A 14,814-nucleotide genomic window follows, 5' to 3' on the forward strand; every position below is an offset into this window, starting at 1 on the left:
TGTAATTTATAATTGTCACATATTTAGTCATAGAAAAATCCATATGGATAAGCAAAAAACTTTTTTATTCTGTCATAATTAAATTCCATAAATTCATAAATAAAATAATCACAGTTTATTTTTTATCTGCTGGTAATATGGTAGAGATGGGGCATATTTTTCATTTTCATTACAAACTTAGAACTAAGATGTTAGTCATTTGCATTAATTTGCTATAAACTTTGAAATCACAAGTATAAATCACAAATACATCATTTCATATTTTAACCAAGATATCATATTTTGCAGTTACATTTGCTATATTTATCAATAAAAAGCATTTAAAAATGATTTATTTCTCCCTGATGCTAAAATGATTCTGATTCATGTTGTATCAGACAGCAGTATTAGAGTCTGCTGCTGATCAGATCTTGAGCTTGTGTCAGGCGTTCCAGACGTTGCTTCAGATCAGCCCTCTTGCATCCTCTCTCTGATTCTTCACTGAGCAGTTTGACCAAATCTGCTTCGATTCTCAGTTCCATCGTTTGATGGCGCAAAATCTTTGCTGCGGCCTTCAGCATGAAGAGAGTTACCAGCATGGGCACATAGTCTGTGAGGCGTTGATAGACTATCTGTATGAAGACAGCGTGAATCAATGTAACCATCATTGTTAAAATATACTTGAGTCAACTTTTGGGATTTTGCAGATTGCTGTATTGGTGTAACCCTTTAAAGAACATCTACACTTTCTCTCTCAGAAACCTCTGTTTAAACTTGAGGGTGGTAGTTATACTTTGGATATATTTGATGTTTTACAGGTGTACTGATTGTATGATTAATTAATTGATAATCAAGTTCTTATCATTATATGTGTTTCAACTCACTGTATAATAGAGAACCAGTTTGTCTGGAGTTAGATTTCTGGCATCCAGTAAGGCACAGCCTTTGGAATTAAAAATTCTCTCTTCAGTGTTTTCATAGAGGTTCCCATCACTGGTGTCTAACCCAACCTCTTTAGGGACGTCAGATTCATTGAGTTTCTGTTGTAAAACTGTGTCCTGGGTAAAGACCAGTTGCTCCATATAAATGAACTCTTTGATTCTTTTCTCCACTTTGGTCTCTTGTTTTGACTGAATGTCATTAATCATGTTCTATGAAAAAAAATAGAGAGATTAAATATACAAATAGTAGTACAATAGTTAGAAAAATAACAAAGTAGTAGTATAGTAATAATGCTAATAGCTTTACTCACAGAGACTATGTATTTCAGTTGAGGGTATTGTTCAAAAGATAAATCACAAATCACCTTGAACTCATTCTGAACAATCTCTGGGAAAAAAAAAACATTTATTTGGCTTTGTCAGATTATGAAAATGATCTGTCTTGATCTATCCAACCCACTGATGAATTCATCCTTGGCTGTTTAAACACTTTACCGTTTAAAATTTATTTTTTGGTGATTTATTAATTTTGGTGCCAGGTACAGACCATTTTCTCATCACTGGCAAAAAGACTACAGTAATGTACGGTTTTGTTTTGTTTTTCGGCTAAAGGCCTACATGCTGTAACTTTATCACATGAAGACTGTACCTCTTACTTCCTTCAGTATTCCTATAGCTGGTTCTTGAAGAGCTGCCACATGCTCTTTGATGACACGCTCAAATTCAGAGAAATCTGAGAAAGTTAACAACTCTCTCCCACGATGCATCTCATTGTACTTCTCTATCATTTCCTTCACTTTCTCTGTGACTTAAGTTAAAAAAATAAGTCTGTTTAAGAAATCATGTTAAAGTGATTTTTTAAGAAAAATGATACAAGTGTTACAAGTGATCATTACTCACATGACACTTGCGTTTTTCTCAGATGGATGTCCCAATTCATGAACACAGGACGTAGAGAAGCGTAAATGTTTTCGTATTTTGAATGTCCTGTACTACTCAGTTCATGTACTAGATCACAAAACTCCATTGTTATCTATGTAAGAAAAAAAACAATATAGCTATATTGTACTACAGTATTATTTAAGAATGAGATTTATTGTTGATCTCTTACCGAACTGAGAAAGGGTCCCATCAGCTCCTCTTCCATAGGAGGACCTTGCTCGTAGTTTTTAAGCTCTCTTTGCACATTGAGCAGTCTGGTCTGAATCTGCTCAGTCAAGTATGGCAGCGATTTCTGTGTGCAGGAGAAATATAGATTAGATATAATATGCAGACCAATTTCCAAAATAGTACTATGAAAACACTGGAAGAAAGTGCTAGACCCGCGTTCTAACATTCACAAAACTCTTTGAAGTGAGAAAGTTGTGTCAAAAGTGCAAGAGTGAATAGAAGGAAGATGGATACCAGATCATTTCCACGAGACACAAAGGATGAGCATTTACTCAATTTACTTATACTCATGTACAGTTTTATTAAAACAAAACTTGCAAATGTTTGCTTTTAATTTACTTTTTTTCTAATCTTAATATGCGTATCAATTTTTTTTTACTTTTGTTGACACTTTCACCATGCTCTCTTTCCAGTTTTCCTATTTTTTGTCTTGTTGTCCTGATTTGTGTATACAGTATAAGCCCCTGTGTTTCATCAATGCCTGTGATCTGATCATTCCCCTCAGTGGCCACATGGGGGCACCCTTGCCTAAATTATGAACATGTTCTCTGGCACACATTTTTTCCCATTTCCTAATATTCAGTACATGCACTGATGAACCAAAACATTATGACAAGTCACAAGTGATGCTAACATCATTAACAATCTCCTTACAAAGTCATATATTAAGGTTTGGATAGATTAGAAAGTAAGTAAACAAGAATCAACTGAGAAATGGGCAGGAACAAAGTCATCACGATGTTTTCACTTTAGCATATAGACCTGGTTTTCATACTGTACTGTTCTTTGCAGACTTGTGTATCTCTATGATTCCTCTTTTCATTGCTTTATGCTTGTTTTGGTTCTGGTTTTTGCCTCTTTATGTTTTACCATACAAGCCCCGTCTGCTAAAAGTTTAATCAGTATATAATATGTTGTGTAATTGTTTAGTGCTTGCCTTGATATGATCCACCAGTTCTTTTGTCAGCTTGTCTGCAAGGCATTGAGTAGATGCCTTACCCTCATTCAGCAGGGAGCTGTGATGAAAAATAAAATAAACATTTTCACATTTAAATGTACTTTCAAATATTTTCTATTATGCAGTTATTAAGTAGGTGAACTACTGTACTGTAATGCACACCATTTTTACATACAAGTGAAAAGTACATATATACAGCTGTGGAAAAAAAACATACCTGAAATAACGGTGATTCCTAAAGAATGTTATTTCATTTTGCATGGCTTTATCAAGGGAGATTTTCTCATTGATGTCACTCTGACCACGACATCTCACAATAATGTAACCCTTGCTGAGAGGAATGACTTTGCCCTGCACAACGTTTAAGACATCAGTCTCAGCTCCTCTGTCAATGAGATCTGGCTTTGTGAGAATTGCTAACCCATGGAAAAAAATGATGAAAGGTTAGGATTAGCAGGAATCATAAAGTTACATTTAAATGTTAAAATACCATCAAAACTACGACTTTATTCTAATATAACTCTTGTAGCTATTTACCTGCAGCATTAAATAAAACCAAAGTCTCTCTCACTCAGTATGTGTTCATTTTTAGGAATCACCTTTATTTCAGGTGTGTATTATTTCCACAGTTGTATGTACCTTTCACTTGTGCGTAAAAATGGTATAGTGTACAGTACAGTACAGTACAGTACAGTACAGTAGTTGTTAGCCTAAATGCCTCATTCGTTCATTCATGTTTTGCTATTAAGTGCTATAAGTGCTACTACTTATTAAAGTAGCTAAAAATGCTATGTTAAAGTTGGCATACCGAGGGTTCTGTGTCCATCTGGGTCTACTTCTTGTGCCATCCTTAGTGCTTCTGTTGTTGCTATGTCAATATTACAGGGTACAACAACTAAATTGATGGTTGCACTCTTGGAGATGAATGACAATATTAAGGATTTAATCTAAAAAAAAATAAGATAAAATGTTCAAATGGTCAACAAGGGGAGAATTTAAAATGAGCAGACAAGCACTGATCACATGAAATACATATCATGTGAATTTTACAGAAATAAATGTCAGATTTGTACCTGCACAGAAGACAATAAATATATACTTAACTACTAAACCGAAAAATCAATAAAATAGAAAAAAGAGGCTAATTTTACACCACATAATCTCCCTTATATACATTGATAACAGATAACTGTTTTAGATAGTACATTACACAATCTAAAAAATACACTCACCTGTTCCCCAATATCACCAGGTTGACCATGCACAGGTACACGGGTTATACCAGGAAGATCAATCAGCGTGAGGTCACACACTTCAGGAGAGAAAATCTCCAAAGTGATGAGCTCATGGCAGATCCCTACCGTATTCCCAGCAAGCTTGTTTTGAGCTGTTTAATATATACAAACCATTACTATTTACAAAAAATAAATTACTAAATATTTTTGTATGAACATACTATTTTTTATTTTCTGTCATACCTTCTCTAACAAGGTAATCCACCTTTAACGGGTCATGAAAAGTCTCACTGTGGTCGCCATAAGAAATAGTCCCTGACCACGGCCCTTTTTTGAGTTTCCGTAATTTCAGCTCAAGAGGACAGCGAGTGACGATACCTGAAAATAAACACATTATCACATCATCCAATATAAGCCTCATTTTTAACACGTTTACTCTCACTTATATCAAAGCAAGAATTTGCTATAGAGTCTCACCGCTTCCTCGAGGCAGAGCTATTCCAGAGAGTGCTTCTAAAACCGAACTCTTCCCTGAACTCTGATCTCCCACAACAGCAATGGATGGAAGGCCAATGTCCTCATCAATGCCAATCAACCTCAGAGAGTCAATCAACTCAATCAGAGGTCGAACAGACTCGATGAAAGGATTGTGGAATGTTCCGTGACTTTCTGGGTCTGAAAAATAGCTTTTTATAAAAGGGACAAAAAGAAAGAAAAAGTCTAACACCATTATTTCATGGCAATGAATCCCTCGAATTATGATTAATGGATGGAAAAACAACTTAAATGTTCAATATATTAAACATGTCAACAGAATATTTCATTATTACGTTAATAATCTGTTGAAATGTTATGTTAATAAGCCCCATTGTGTCAAGTAAGGGATAATGTATACAGGCAGCCAGTTGTTATCGCAGAAATAAGCCCCGACAGTGTGATCAGGACTTGTATCACACTGAAGGGGCTAATTTTGCAATAACAGTTGGCTGCTCTTTGTACATTATCCCGCTTATTGCACGGCTACTTGCCACATGAGAAAAAAACTGGACATGAAATGTGAATTTGAAATATTTTATTAGCTCATTTTTACCGGATGCAGACCTTCTACGAGGAAAAGCTGTTTACTTCCGGTTCTAAGGTAAGAAACGACGTTCAAATGTCACAAACAGGCAATTTGGTTTAATCATTTGTAAATATAATGTCATATTATGTTATTAAAAGACATATTTATAGTTAATTTGTAAAGAAAACTGTCAAAATGATTTGCTGCATCCGGGTTACCGTGTGTTATTAGTTTTGAGGGGTTGTTATCTGGGAATAACGAACCTGCAAATGTCGCGACTGGCCAATCAGAATCAAGCATTCCAATGAGCCGTGTAATAAAATGTGTTGAATGATAATGAAATGAAAACAATGAAAATTCCATAAATTGCAATGATAAGTGCAATGACAATATCAAAATTGACGAGTATAATTGTTTTATAATTGTGCAGGGTAAGTTGTTACATTCATTCTCGATGTAACTGTACGAGAACAGCAGAGGGAACAAGGCAACATGAACTATATGAAAAGTTTATAAATGCACAAACTGAAAGTCAAACTAAATGGGACACAGGTAAATATAATGTGAAAGAAAAATATGACAAAGGAAACAGAGAAGGGACTAAAAACGGATAATGTCATTAACAAAGAAAACAAGAAAAACAACGAACAGAACAGGCAATGAATTACACTGTAAAATGTCTGCAAATACTAGTCAGGGGTTTCTTTTTTATTAGCACTGTAAGCCCTAATGAAGTGAAAGTGAAGTGAAAGTGATGTTATAAGTAACTCATACTTTAATATGTGACCTCTGCATTTAACCCATTCAGTAAGCAGTGAACACATACACTGCAAGCCATAAATGCATTCACAGAGCAGTGGGAAGCCATTCACTGCATAAAATGCCTTTGCTCAATATGTTGTTTGTCAAATAACAATTACTCATAGATTAAATATTTTAGTGCATTTAACTTGTAGTGCAATTGACTTAACATTTTCATTAATAACCCATAAGCCTTTGCACCTAAATAATTTCAAAAATTAAGAACTCTGATTTTATGACGTTAAGTGGTGGTTAGACATTAAGGTTTAGACTCTTTTGTATATCATTGATGTAGTTTTATTGTTGAAACTTTTTTTGTGAAGTCACCGTTCATGTTATTAGTGTTTTCTTTAGTAAACACACTGTTCAGAATATTGTGTTTCTCTCTAAAATAGTAAAGATGCATGTTAAAATGTAGTTTGCCATGTATTTTTGTGGAGGCGGAGACACCAATTAATTCAATGACTGACATGAAATCAGTAATTAACTTTTATCTTTGTTTTAATATCATGCATGATAAAATATGATGAAACACCAACTTAAGCAAACCTAAATAAATTATATTGATATTGAGCAACTTATTATGGTTTTCATTGTTGATTTTAAACAACTTGAAATGAGCTCATGGTAAAGAAGGTTGATAAAACGCATTTATTTGTGTATATCTAACAAAGGATTTTTTTTTATCTACTCAAGTCAAAGTTATTTTAAAATAGCATGCAAAAAAGAATGTATATATATTTTAAATAACCCCAACACATATTTTTTACAGTACTACAACTTCAGGATATGAAACTGTTTTTTTTTTAATACTTTCATTACATTGTTACAATGATAACTGAACATGCAGTAAATTATATTCAAAGATAAAGTACACTTTACAAACACTGTACACTTTTTTTTTTTAAGTACTATTTTACTATTTGAAAGTATGGTAAAGGTTAATTGTATTGTTTTTGAAAGACAAAAAAGCAAGGAAAAAACAAATTTCCCCTTTAGAACAGTTTAGTAGTCTTCAGTACCTAGTAGCCTTTGAAGTATTAAAGTTTAAAACAAATATTTTTACTGTACCTTTCTTCATCTTGAGATGTGTGGTCTGAAAGTTTGTCGTGACCTTCCATAGTTTTCTGAAATTTAGTCAATAAATTCTGAACTGAATTTGCACCGAATTCTCATTATAAAAGTAATTGGTTAATGTTGTAAAACCCTACAAAGAATACAAAGACAATAATAGAGAGTGCATCATCTCCAGTACAGTAGTTATCAAACAGTTGTCTCCTTACCTTGAGCTTAACTTAGGAAATGACTTTCAGGATCACAGGTATTTATACTGTTGTACTTCCATGTTTTATTTTTACTTCCATGCCATCCGTTTGCATGTTTTTCCCAAAATTTAACCAATGAAACTATTAAAAAGAGCTTGTGACTAAACCTCGTAACTCTATTGGATGTTGGTAACACCTCATAGCTCTACCCCGCCTCTATTGTGAATGAAGTGCTGCACACATATTGGAAATTCTGCCATAGTCTCTGCTTGAATGCAAGTGTACATGAAGAAGTGTGTAACTTTTTTTCTCAACGAACACTAAAGGCATATATGTATTTGAGGAACAGAAAATTGCATCTTGGTCTAGCAGTTCACAGCAAAATTTCCACACTGGCGATTTTGCTGTGTTGTTATCATAGCCAAAATACCATGCATAGAGAATTTTTGAAAAAAACAACAACAACAACAACAACAACAACAAACATGTCATAGAAGCAGAAAAATAGTGTTTATAATAAAGAGGATATGCACAGAGTACCAAGCAAAGACAAAGAAGAAGTGGTTACATTGATAAAACCACTTTAGCGTACATTTAACAATACGTCTTGTATTCGCTGGTCAAAAACCATTGAAGTATATTAAAGGGATAATTCATCCAAAAAAGTGTCATCATTTACTCACCTCCGAGTTGTTCCAAATCTGAATAAATTTCTTTGTTCTGATGAACACAGAGAAAGATTTTGGAAGAATACTTGTAACGAAACGGTTCTTAAACTCCCATAGTAGGAAAAATTACTTTACATATTTTTTTGTTCTGTTGAACACAAAAGATATTTCGAAGAATGTAGGACAGCAAACCGTTCTGTGGCACTTTTTGAGTACCATTGTTATTTTTCGTACGATTGTAGTCAATGGGGTCCAAGAACTGTTTGATTACAAGCATTCCAAATATATTTTTCTGTGTTCATCAGAACAAAGAAATTTATACAGGTTTGTAACAACTAGAGAGTGAGTAAATCATGACAGAATTGTCATTTTTGGGTGAACTATCCCTTTAAATTCGAGTGTCTGGCCATATGTAAAAATCCAATATCAACTTTTATCAACACCGCATTTGATATTTAAAAATACAGCTTTTTCATTTGGTGAAAACAGGTAGTTTTAGACATAAAAGGTTTCCAACTGCAGTGAAATATATGCTATTCAAATGACCTCGGTTTTAAATGTATTTTATTATACCAATAAAAATATTGTTTTAGGAACTGAATCTTTTATTTCTCCTTTCTATGAAACAGGCATATAACTATCCAAAATACTTCTGGCTAAGCCATGTGATTGACTTACATTTCCAAAAGCATTGTTAGCTATTTATGTTTGCAAGTTTCCCCATTACAAGCATACCTGTAGAAATGTGGTGTATTACAGATGCCTACATAAACCTTTAAACCTCTTCCAAACCGAAAGTTCATTTTTTAACTAGTTTATATTATATTATTATTAATCAATAAATCTTTTCATGCCATTGCCCTTTACACCTTAAAGGGGTCATATTTACATTTTTAAATTTGGCAGATGCTTTTATCCAAAGCGACTTACATTGCATTAGACTTTACATTGTATCTAAGTATGTGCAATCGCCTGGGATCGAACACATGACCTTCGCGTAGGGCTGCACGATAATTTATCGTGATACCACTAAATCCTATTGAAATCAAGATGGCTGCGATATGCAATGTGTCGATATTTTTTTAATGCGTACCTTGTCCGTGAAGCATGTCTCTGGGATCAGTGGGAAATGCTGCTCGATCTAAAAGCAGTGCGAGTTTGAGTCGCTTATAATGTGCATTTGAAAAAGCAACACCCATCAAACATGATCATTATAAATATACTTTATTATCATAAAAATACCTGATGAGGCTTGAGTAACAGTGATAAAAAGATGTCCATAGGCATTTCCTAGATTCTAGAACGTGTTATGGTCTTCTTCTGCAGTGCGTATTTGGAGTTTCCGCACGAGAGCGCCCTCTGGCTTTCGGATGCAGCAGCATTTTCCCGTACTTTACTCAAAAGTTGTGCATAAATCACGTGATATTTATCGTCGGTTTATCGTGACAGCTCTACCTTGGCATTGGTAGCGCCATGCTCTAGCCACTGAGCCACAGGAAAGCTATGGTAAGAGGTGTTACATTTCCATCACACGCTTGCAGTATTCGACCAATCACTACGCACTGGTTAACTGGCCAATCATAGCACACCTCGCTTTTCAGAGCGGTGAGCTTTGTAAAAAATCTACGCGTTTCAGAGAGGCGGGGCAAAGAGGAGATACAAACATGCACGGTATATGGAAGATACAGTGTTTTTGAACCTTAAATCGTGTAAACACATTGCATTACATCTAAAACAAACGATAATATTCGTTTTATCCGTGTCATATGACCCCTTTAACATTGTGTAGCCATGGGTTCTGTCAGGTACTTTGGTTTTCCATCAAGTCCAAACCCATCAGACACTCAGGTTGAATTGGAGATACTTGCTTATAAAATAAAATCTTAAGTAAATATACAATGTGTGTATAGGTAGGGGTTAATGTGATTTGCATTGGCCTACTGTGGATATACTTCTTCCAAATATCTTTGTGTCCAACAGAACAGGTTTGGAACAAATTTGGGTGTGGTGTAATTCATGACAATGTTTTCATTTTTGGATGGAGTATCCCTTTAAGATGTTCTGGTAGATGAATAGTACAACATTCCAGTGTTCATATTATTTTGTCCCCTGTATCTGTTTAAGTTTCCAGTCACCATCATGATAAGGTATTTGAGCATGTATTCATATATTTTGGAAAAAAAACATTTTTGCAATATATAGGAGTTTTCATGAAATTGCCATCTTTACATTGGGCATATTTTCAGTTTGCGCAATGTGAAGGGTTATGGAAATGCAGCTATTGTCATATCTCAAGAAAAGTTCCACCCTGGTTTGAGAATCACCCAATGATTGTCAACATACCAATAAAGTTAACATGTAGGTTGCTTTTACTTTCTTTTTGCATGTTTTATGAAAGGTCTCTTTCTGATTTCACTTCACTTCAACCCTATCTGACACAACTCGCAAAACTCCAACATCTCACCACTAAAGTTTCTCCTTCTCACAACTTTTTTTACAGTCACTTTCATACTCTTACCAACCTTACAACTATTTACATATATTAACTATTACAGCTATGAACACTAGTTTTAACTGCTTGGATACAAAACACATAAATGTACTATAAGATCAAAGTCTTTTTGAGCGCTTTTCCACCATCGCGCCAAACCGTTGTAAGCACAGTCTGAAACGGTTAGTTATGTTTCCATGTGAGCCTGGTTCGACACAGCACATTCTCGGCTCAGAATTTTTCAGCACGGTTGTAGACTTTTTGAAGCTCCAGAAAGTGCATGCATCGATCAAATAACTGCTCGACACGGCTCCATGGTCTTAACAAAGGTCTTCTGAAGCGAAGTTTGTTTAAGAGAAATATCCATATTAACAACGATATTAACGATAATGTCTAACATCCGTTATCCCTCAGATCCAGGTGAATGAGAGGCATGTTTTTCCGGCAAAAGACGGCGACAAAAGCTCCCGCCCAGAGGAGGCGGTGTCCTATAGGCTGAAAACGAAAAATGCAGTGTTCGTCACAGGAATCTTAGGGATTTCTCCTGGATCTGAGGGATAACGGATGTTAGACATTATCATTAATATTGTTGTCAATATGGATATTTCTCTTAAATAAACGCATCAATTCGCTTCAGAAGACCTTTGTTAAGACCACGGAGCCATGTCGAGCAGTTATTTGATTGATGGATGCACTTTTTGGAACTTCAAAAAGTCAACACCCATTCACTCCCATTTTATCGCTTGGAAGTAAAATGATACTTGGTATTATTACTCTGATTGCATTATTCTTCAAGATGAAAACCATATTCAGTTAGGATGCCTTGAGGGTGAGTAAAACATCGGGAAATTTTGGTTTGCTAGTGAAATATCCCTTTAAGTTAATTGAAACAGCTTCTCAAAATGATGAGTAATTGTTGCATTTTATTTCAATTGTTCAACAGAAACTAAATTGTTCTATTATTCATAGAACAATATTCTCTGTTTAAATTAGGACATTTTGAGATAACAAAATCTATTGACACCAACTGCATGATCTATGGATAGAATGATGATTTCATCATCATTCTTTATCAGACTGATGATCCATGTACTCTTTTATTAGGTCTTGTGATTCCAGGCTTGTTGGCTATGGATTTACTTTTGTTTCTTTACTATCCAATCAAACAGATGTTTAGAGAGAAAAAAATAAAAACTATAAATAAAAATAATTATACCCGTTTTATTACAAATTTAAGTAACTGTACTGTACATACAATTATTTGCCATGTGAGGTTCCCATACATCATGCTTTCTGTTCTGCTATTTTTGTTTTTGCGGGTCTTAAACTTCTGCTTTTAAGTTGGAAAGTTGGTTTGAAGAAGTGTCCTTAAAACTAACGTCTCGGTTACGGATGTAACCTCGGTTCCCTGATGGAGGGAACGAGACGTTGTGTCGAACCGACAGAATGGGGTTTGTCTTGAGAACCTATCATCTTCTGAGTATTTAGAAAAGGCCAATGAAAATTGGCGAATGAAATTTGCATGCCGGGCTCCTCCCCGGATGTCCGGGTATAAGAGGGAAGCCGGCGTGCTCATTCATTCACCTTTGGTCTGAGGAGCCTAAAGCATCCTCCCCCGACCGCTGGGGTGGGCGGCCAGTGTTGTGGCATGAGGGACACAACGTCTCGTTCCCTCCATCAGGGAACCGAGGTTACATCCGTAACCAAGACGTTCCCTTTCTGTCGGTCTCTCGACGTTGTGTCGAACCGACAGAATGGGGTTCCTATGGAAAACGCCACAGCACTGAGCCGCGTCACAATCTCTGCGGAGCGACGTTGACTGGCCTGGGCGAGTCAGACGAACACGCTAGCGCAAAATTATGACCTTCCAGTGGAGAGGAAGGGGGACCCAGAGCTTTCCACAAAAAGTTGGGAAGCCCCCTAACGCCGGCCGTCACGGGCGGAGGCCTAATTCTCTAAATGGCGAGAAGCCGCCCGGCACCGTACGGGCCACTGGGTAAGCATCATTCCCCCCTGGGGGAAAAACGCTGCAGAGGCCACTACCTACCGTAGGGAGGAAATAGTGGAGACACCACATGGTCTCACCATCAGGGGAGAACTCATGGGAAGAATGTGCGGACTGCAGGAGTTAACCGCAAGGTGGGAGTCCACCTGGGGAGGTCATGGGTTGCCAAGGTGGGAACCATTCATGAGGATACATCAGACGGAACAGCCCACGGAGGGGGGGTTACCACGTCTGGAGCACTAGGTCCGGTTAGAGCTATGTGGGAGATAACTCAACTGTTCCCCGGCCTAAGGGGGCAGGGCTGCTCTGCCCAGCCTGTCCCCTGGAAGGGTGCTTAGTGATGGATGGAATGCCTATTCTTTACCCGAGGGGAAAGAAGTGAGGCTGGATCGCCACTGCTCCCCCCGAAGGGGGAAGGGCTTCCGCAGGCGTACGCCCAACGGCTGCCGGTCCTACCTGTTGCCCTGCAGGACGCGGGCTGACACCGGTTCAACGCGGAGGTTGTAGAACCTCGCGAAGGTATTGGGCGTAGCCCAACCCGCAGCTCTGCAGATGTCTGCCAGAGAGGCGCCCTGAGCCAGTGCCCACGAGGAGGCGACACCCCGAGTGGAGTGCGCCTTAACTCCTAAGGGGCAGGGGCGATCTTGCGACCGGTATGCCAAGGATATGGCATCCACGATCCAGTGCGCCAGTCTCTGTTTGGAGACAGCTCTCCCCTTCTGCTGACCTCCAAAACAGACAAAGAGCTGCTCAGAGCTTCTGAAGCCCTGCGTGCGGTCCAAGTAGAGGCGCAGAGCGCGTACTGGACACAACACGGAAGGGGTTGGGTCTTCCTCCCCGGTGGGGAGCGCCTGCAAGTTCACCACCTGGTCCCGGAAGGGAGTGGTGGGAACCTTGGGCACGTAGCCGGGCCGTGGTCTCAGGATAACGTGAGAGTCTCCAGGCCCGAATTCTAGGCAACCCGAGGACACAGAGAATGCTTGTAGGTCCCCTACCCTCTTGAAGGAGGCGAGCGCTACCAGGAGGGTCGTCTTTATCGACAGGCGAGAAAGATCGGCCTCTCCCAGGGGCTCGAAGGGAGGCCTCTGGAGGCCCTCCAGGACCACTTCGAGGTCCCAAGAGGGTACGGGGCGCGGGCGAGGCGGATTCAACCGTCTCGCGCCCCTCAGGAACCTGGTAACCAGGTCGTGGGAACCTGGGAACCTGCCCCAGAGACTTACCAGCAACTGGATCGTGATGTGCGGCTATAGCGGCAACATACACTTTCAGTGTGGAAGGGGAGAGGTTCTTCTCAAGTCTCTCCTGGAGAAAGGACAGTACGTACCTGATCGAGCATCTCTGCGGGTCTTCTCCGTGAGAAGAGCACCAAGACGAGAATAGGCGCCACTTGAAGGCATACAGTCTCCTAGTGGCCGGAGCCCTAGCCTGTGTGAGGGTCTCTATCACCGCCGGGGGTAGGTCGCTCAGGATCTCCTCTTCCCGTCCAGGGGCCAGACATGGAGGCTCCAGAGGTCTGGCCTGGGATGCCAAAACGTGCCCTTCCCCTGAGAAAGGAGGTCCTTCCTCAAGGGAATCGGCCAGGGGGGAGTTGTTGTCAGGCTCACCAGCTCTGAGAACCAAGTCCGGTTGGGCCAATAGGGCGCAACTAGTAGCACTTGATGCTCCTCTTCCCTGACCTTGCACAGGGTCTGTGCAATGAGGCTCACTGGGGGGAAGGCGTACTTCCTCTTGTCCCGCGGCCAGCTGTGCGCAAGGGCATCCGTACCGAGGGGACCGTCGGATAGGGAGTACCAAAGCGGACAATGGGTGGAGTCCGGGGAGGCAAACAGGTCCACCTGTGCCCGACCGAACTGCTCCCATATGAGCTGAACCGCGTGAGGGTGGAGTCGCCACTCTCCGCGAGGTGACCACTGACGAGAGAGCCTGACTGCTGTCTGGTTCAGGTCGCCCGGGATGTGTATGGCTCGCAGGGAGCTGATCACCTGCTGACTCAACAGGAGGAGGCGTCGGGCGAGTCGTGTTAGCTGCCGTGATCGAATACCACCCTGGTGGTTGATATACGCCACGGCAGCTGTGCTGTCCGACCGGACCAGCACGTGTCTGCCCTGCACGAAGGGTAGGAACCTCTTCAGCGCAAGTAGCACAGCCCACAACTCTAGGCAGTTGATGTGCCATCGCAGGCGGGGGCCCGTCCATCGCCCCGCTACTGCGTGCCCATTGCACACAGCACCCCAGCCC

The 14,814-nt window shown here is 39.4% G+C and overlaps 1 protein-coding gene across 3 annotated transcripts; it reads right to left on the reverse strand.

The window, feature by feature from the left end:
* Positions 1–76: 76 nt before the first annotated feature.
* Positions 77–8,091, reverse strand: LOC130565149 (interferon-induced GTP-binding protein Mx-like). Of its 3 annotated transcripts, XM_057351727.1 has the most exons (14): positions 7,431–8,091; positions 7,219–7,274; positions 4,761–4,969; positions 4,527–4,661; positions 4,281–4,435; positions 3,857–3,995; positions 3,266–3,464; positions 3,028–3,106; positions 2,032–2,154; positions 1,821–1,953; positions 1,570–1,728; positions 1,232–1,308; positions 864–1,130; positions 77–611 (listed from the first exon to the last, which is right to left on the reverse strand). In XM_057351727.1, exons 2-14 carry the CDS (start codon positions 7,266–7,268, stop codon positions 387–389), a joined length of 1,950 nt encoding a protein of 649 aa, XP_057207710.1. In that variant the 5' UTR covers positions 7,269–7,274; positions 7,431–8,091; the 3' UTR covers positions 77–386. The 3 variants fall into 3 exon arrangements, with proteins under 3 accessions (XP_057207710.1, XP_057207711.1, XP_057207709.1); XM_057351728.1 differs by having other exon boundaries at positions 4,761–4,958; positions 7,219–8,091; XM_057351726.1 differs by having other exon boundaries at positions 7,219–8,091.
* Between the last annotated feature and the right edge of the window lie 6,723 nt (positions 8,092–14,814).

The sequence above is a fragment of the Triplophysa rosa genome, linkage group LG14, assembly GCF_024868665.1.
Source record: "Triplophysa rosa linkage group LG14, Trosa_1v2, whole genome shotgun sequence".
Lineage (NCBI taxonomy): Eukaryota > Metazoa > Chordata > Actinopteri > Cypriniformes > Nemacheilidae > Triplophysa > Triplophysa rosa.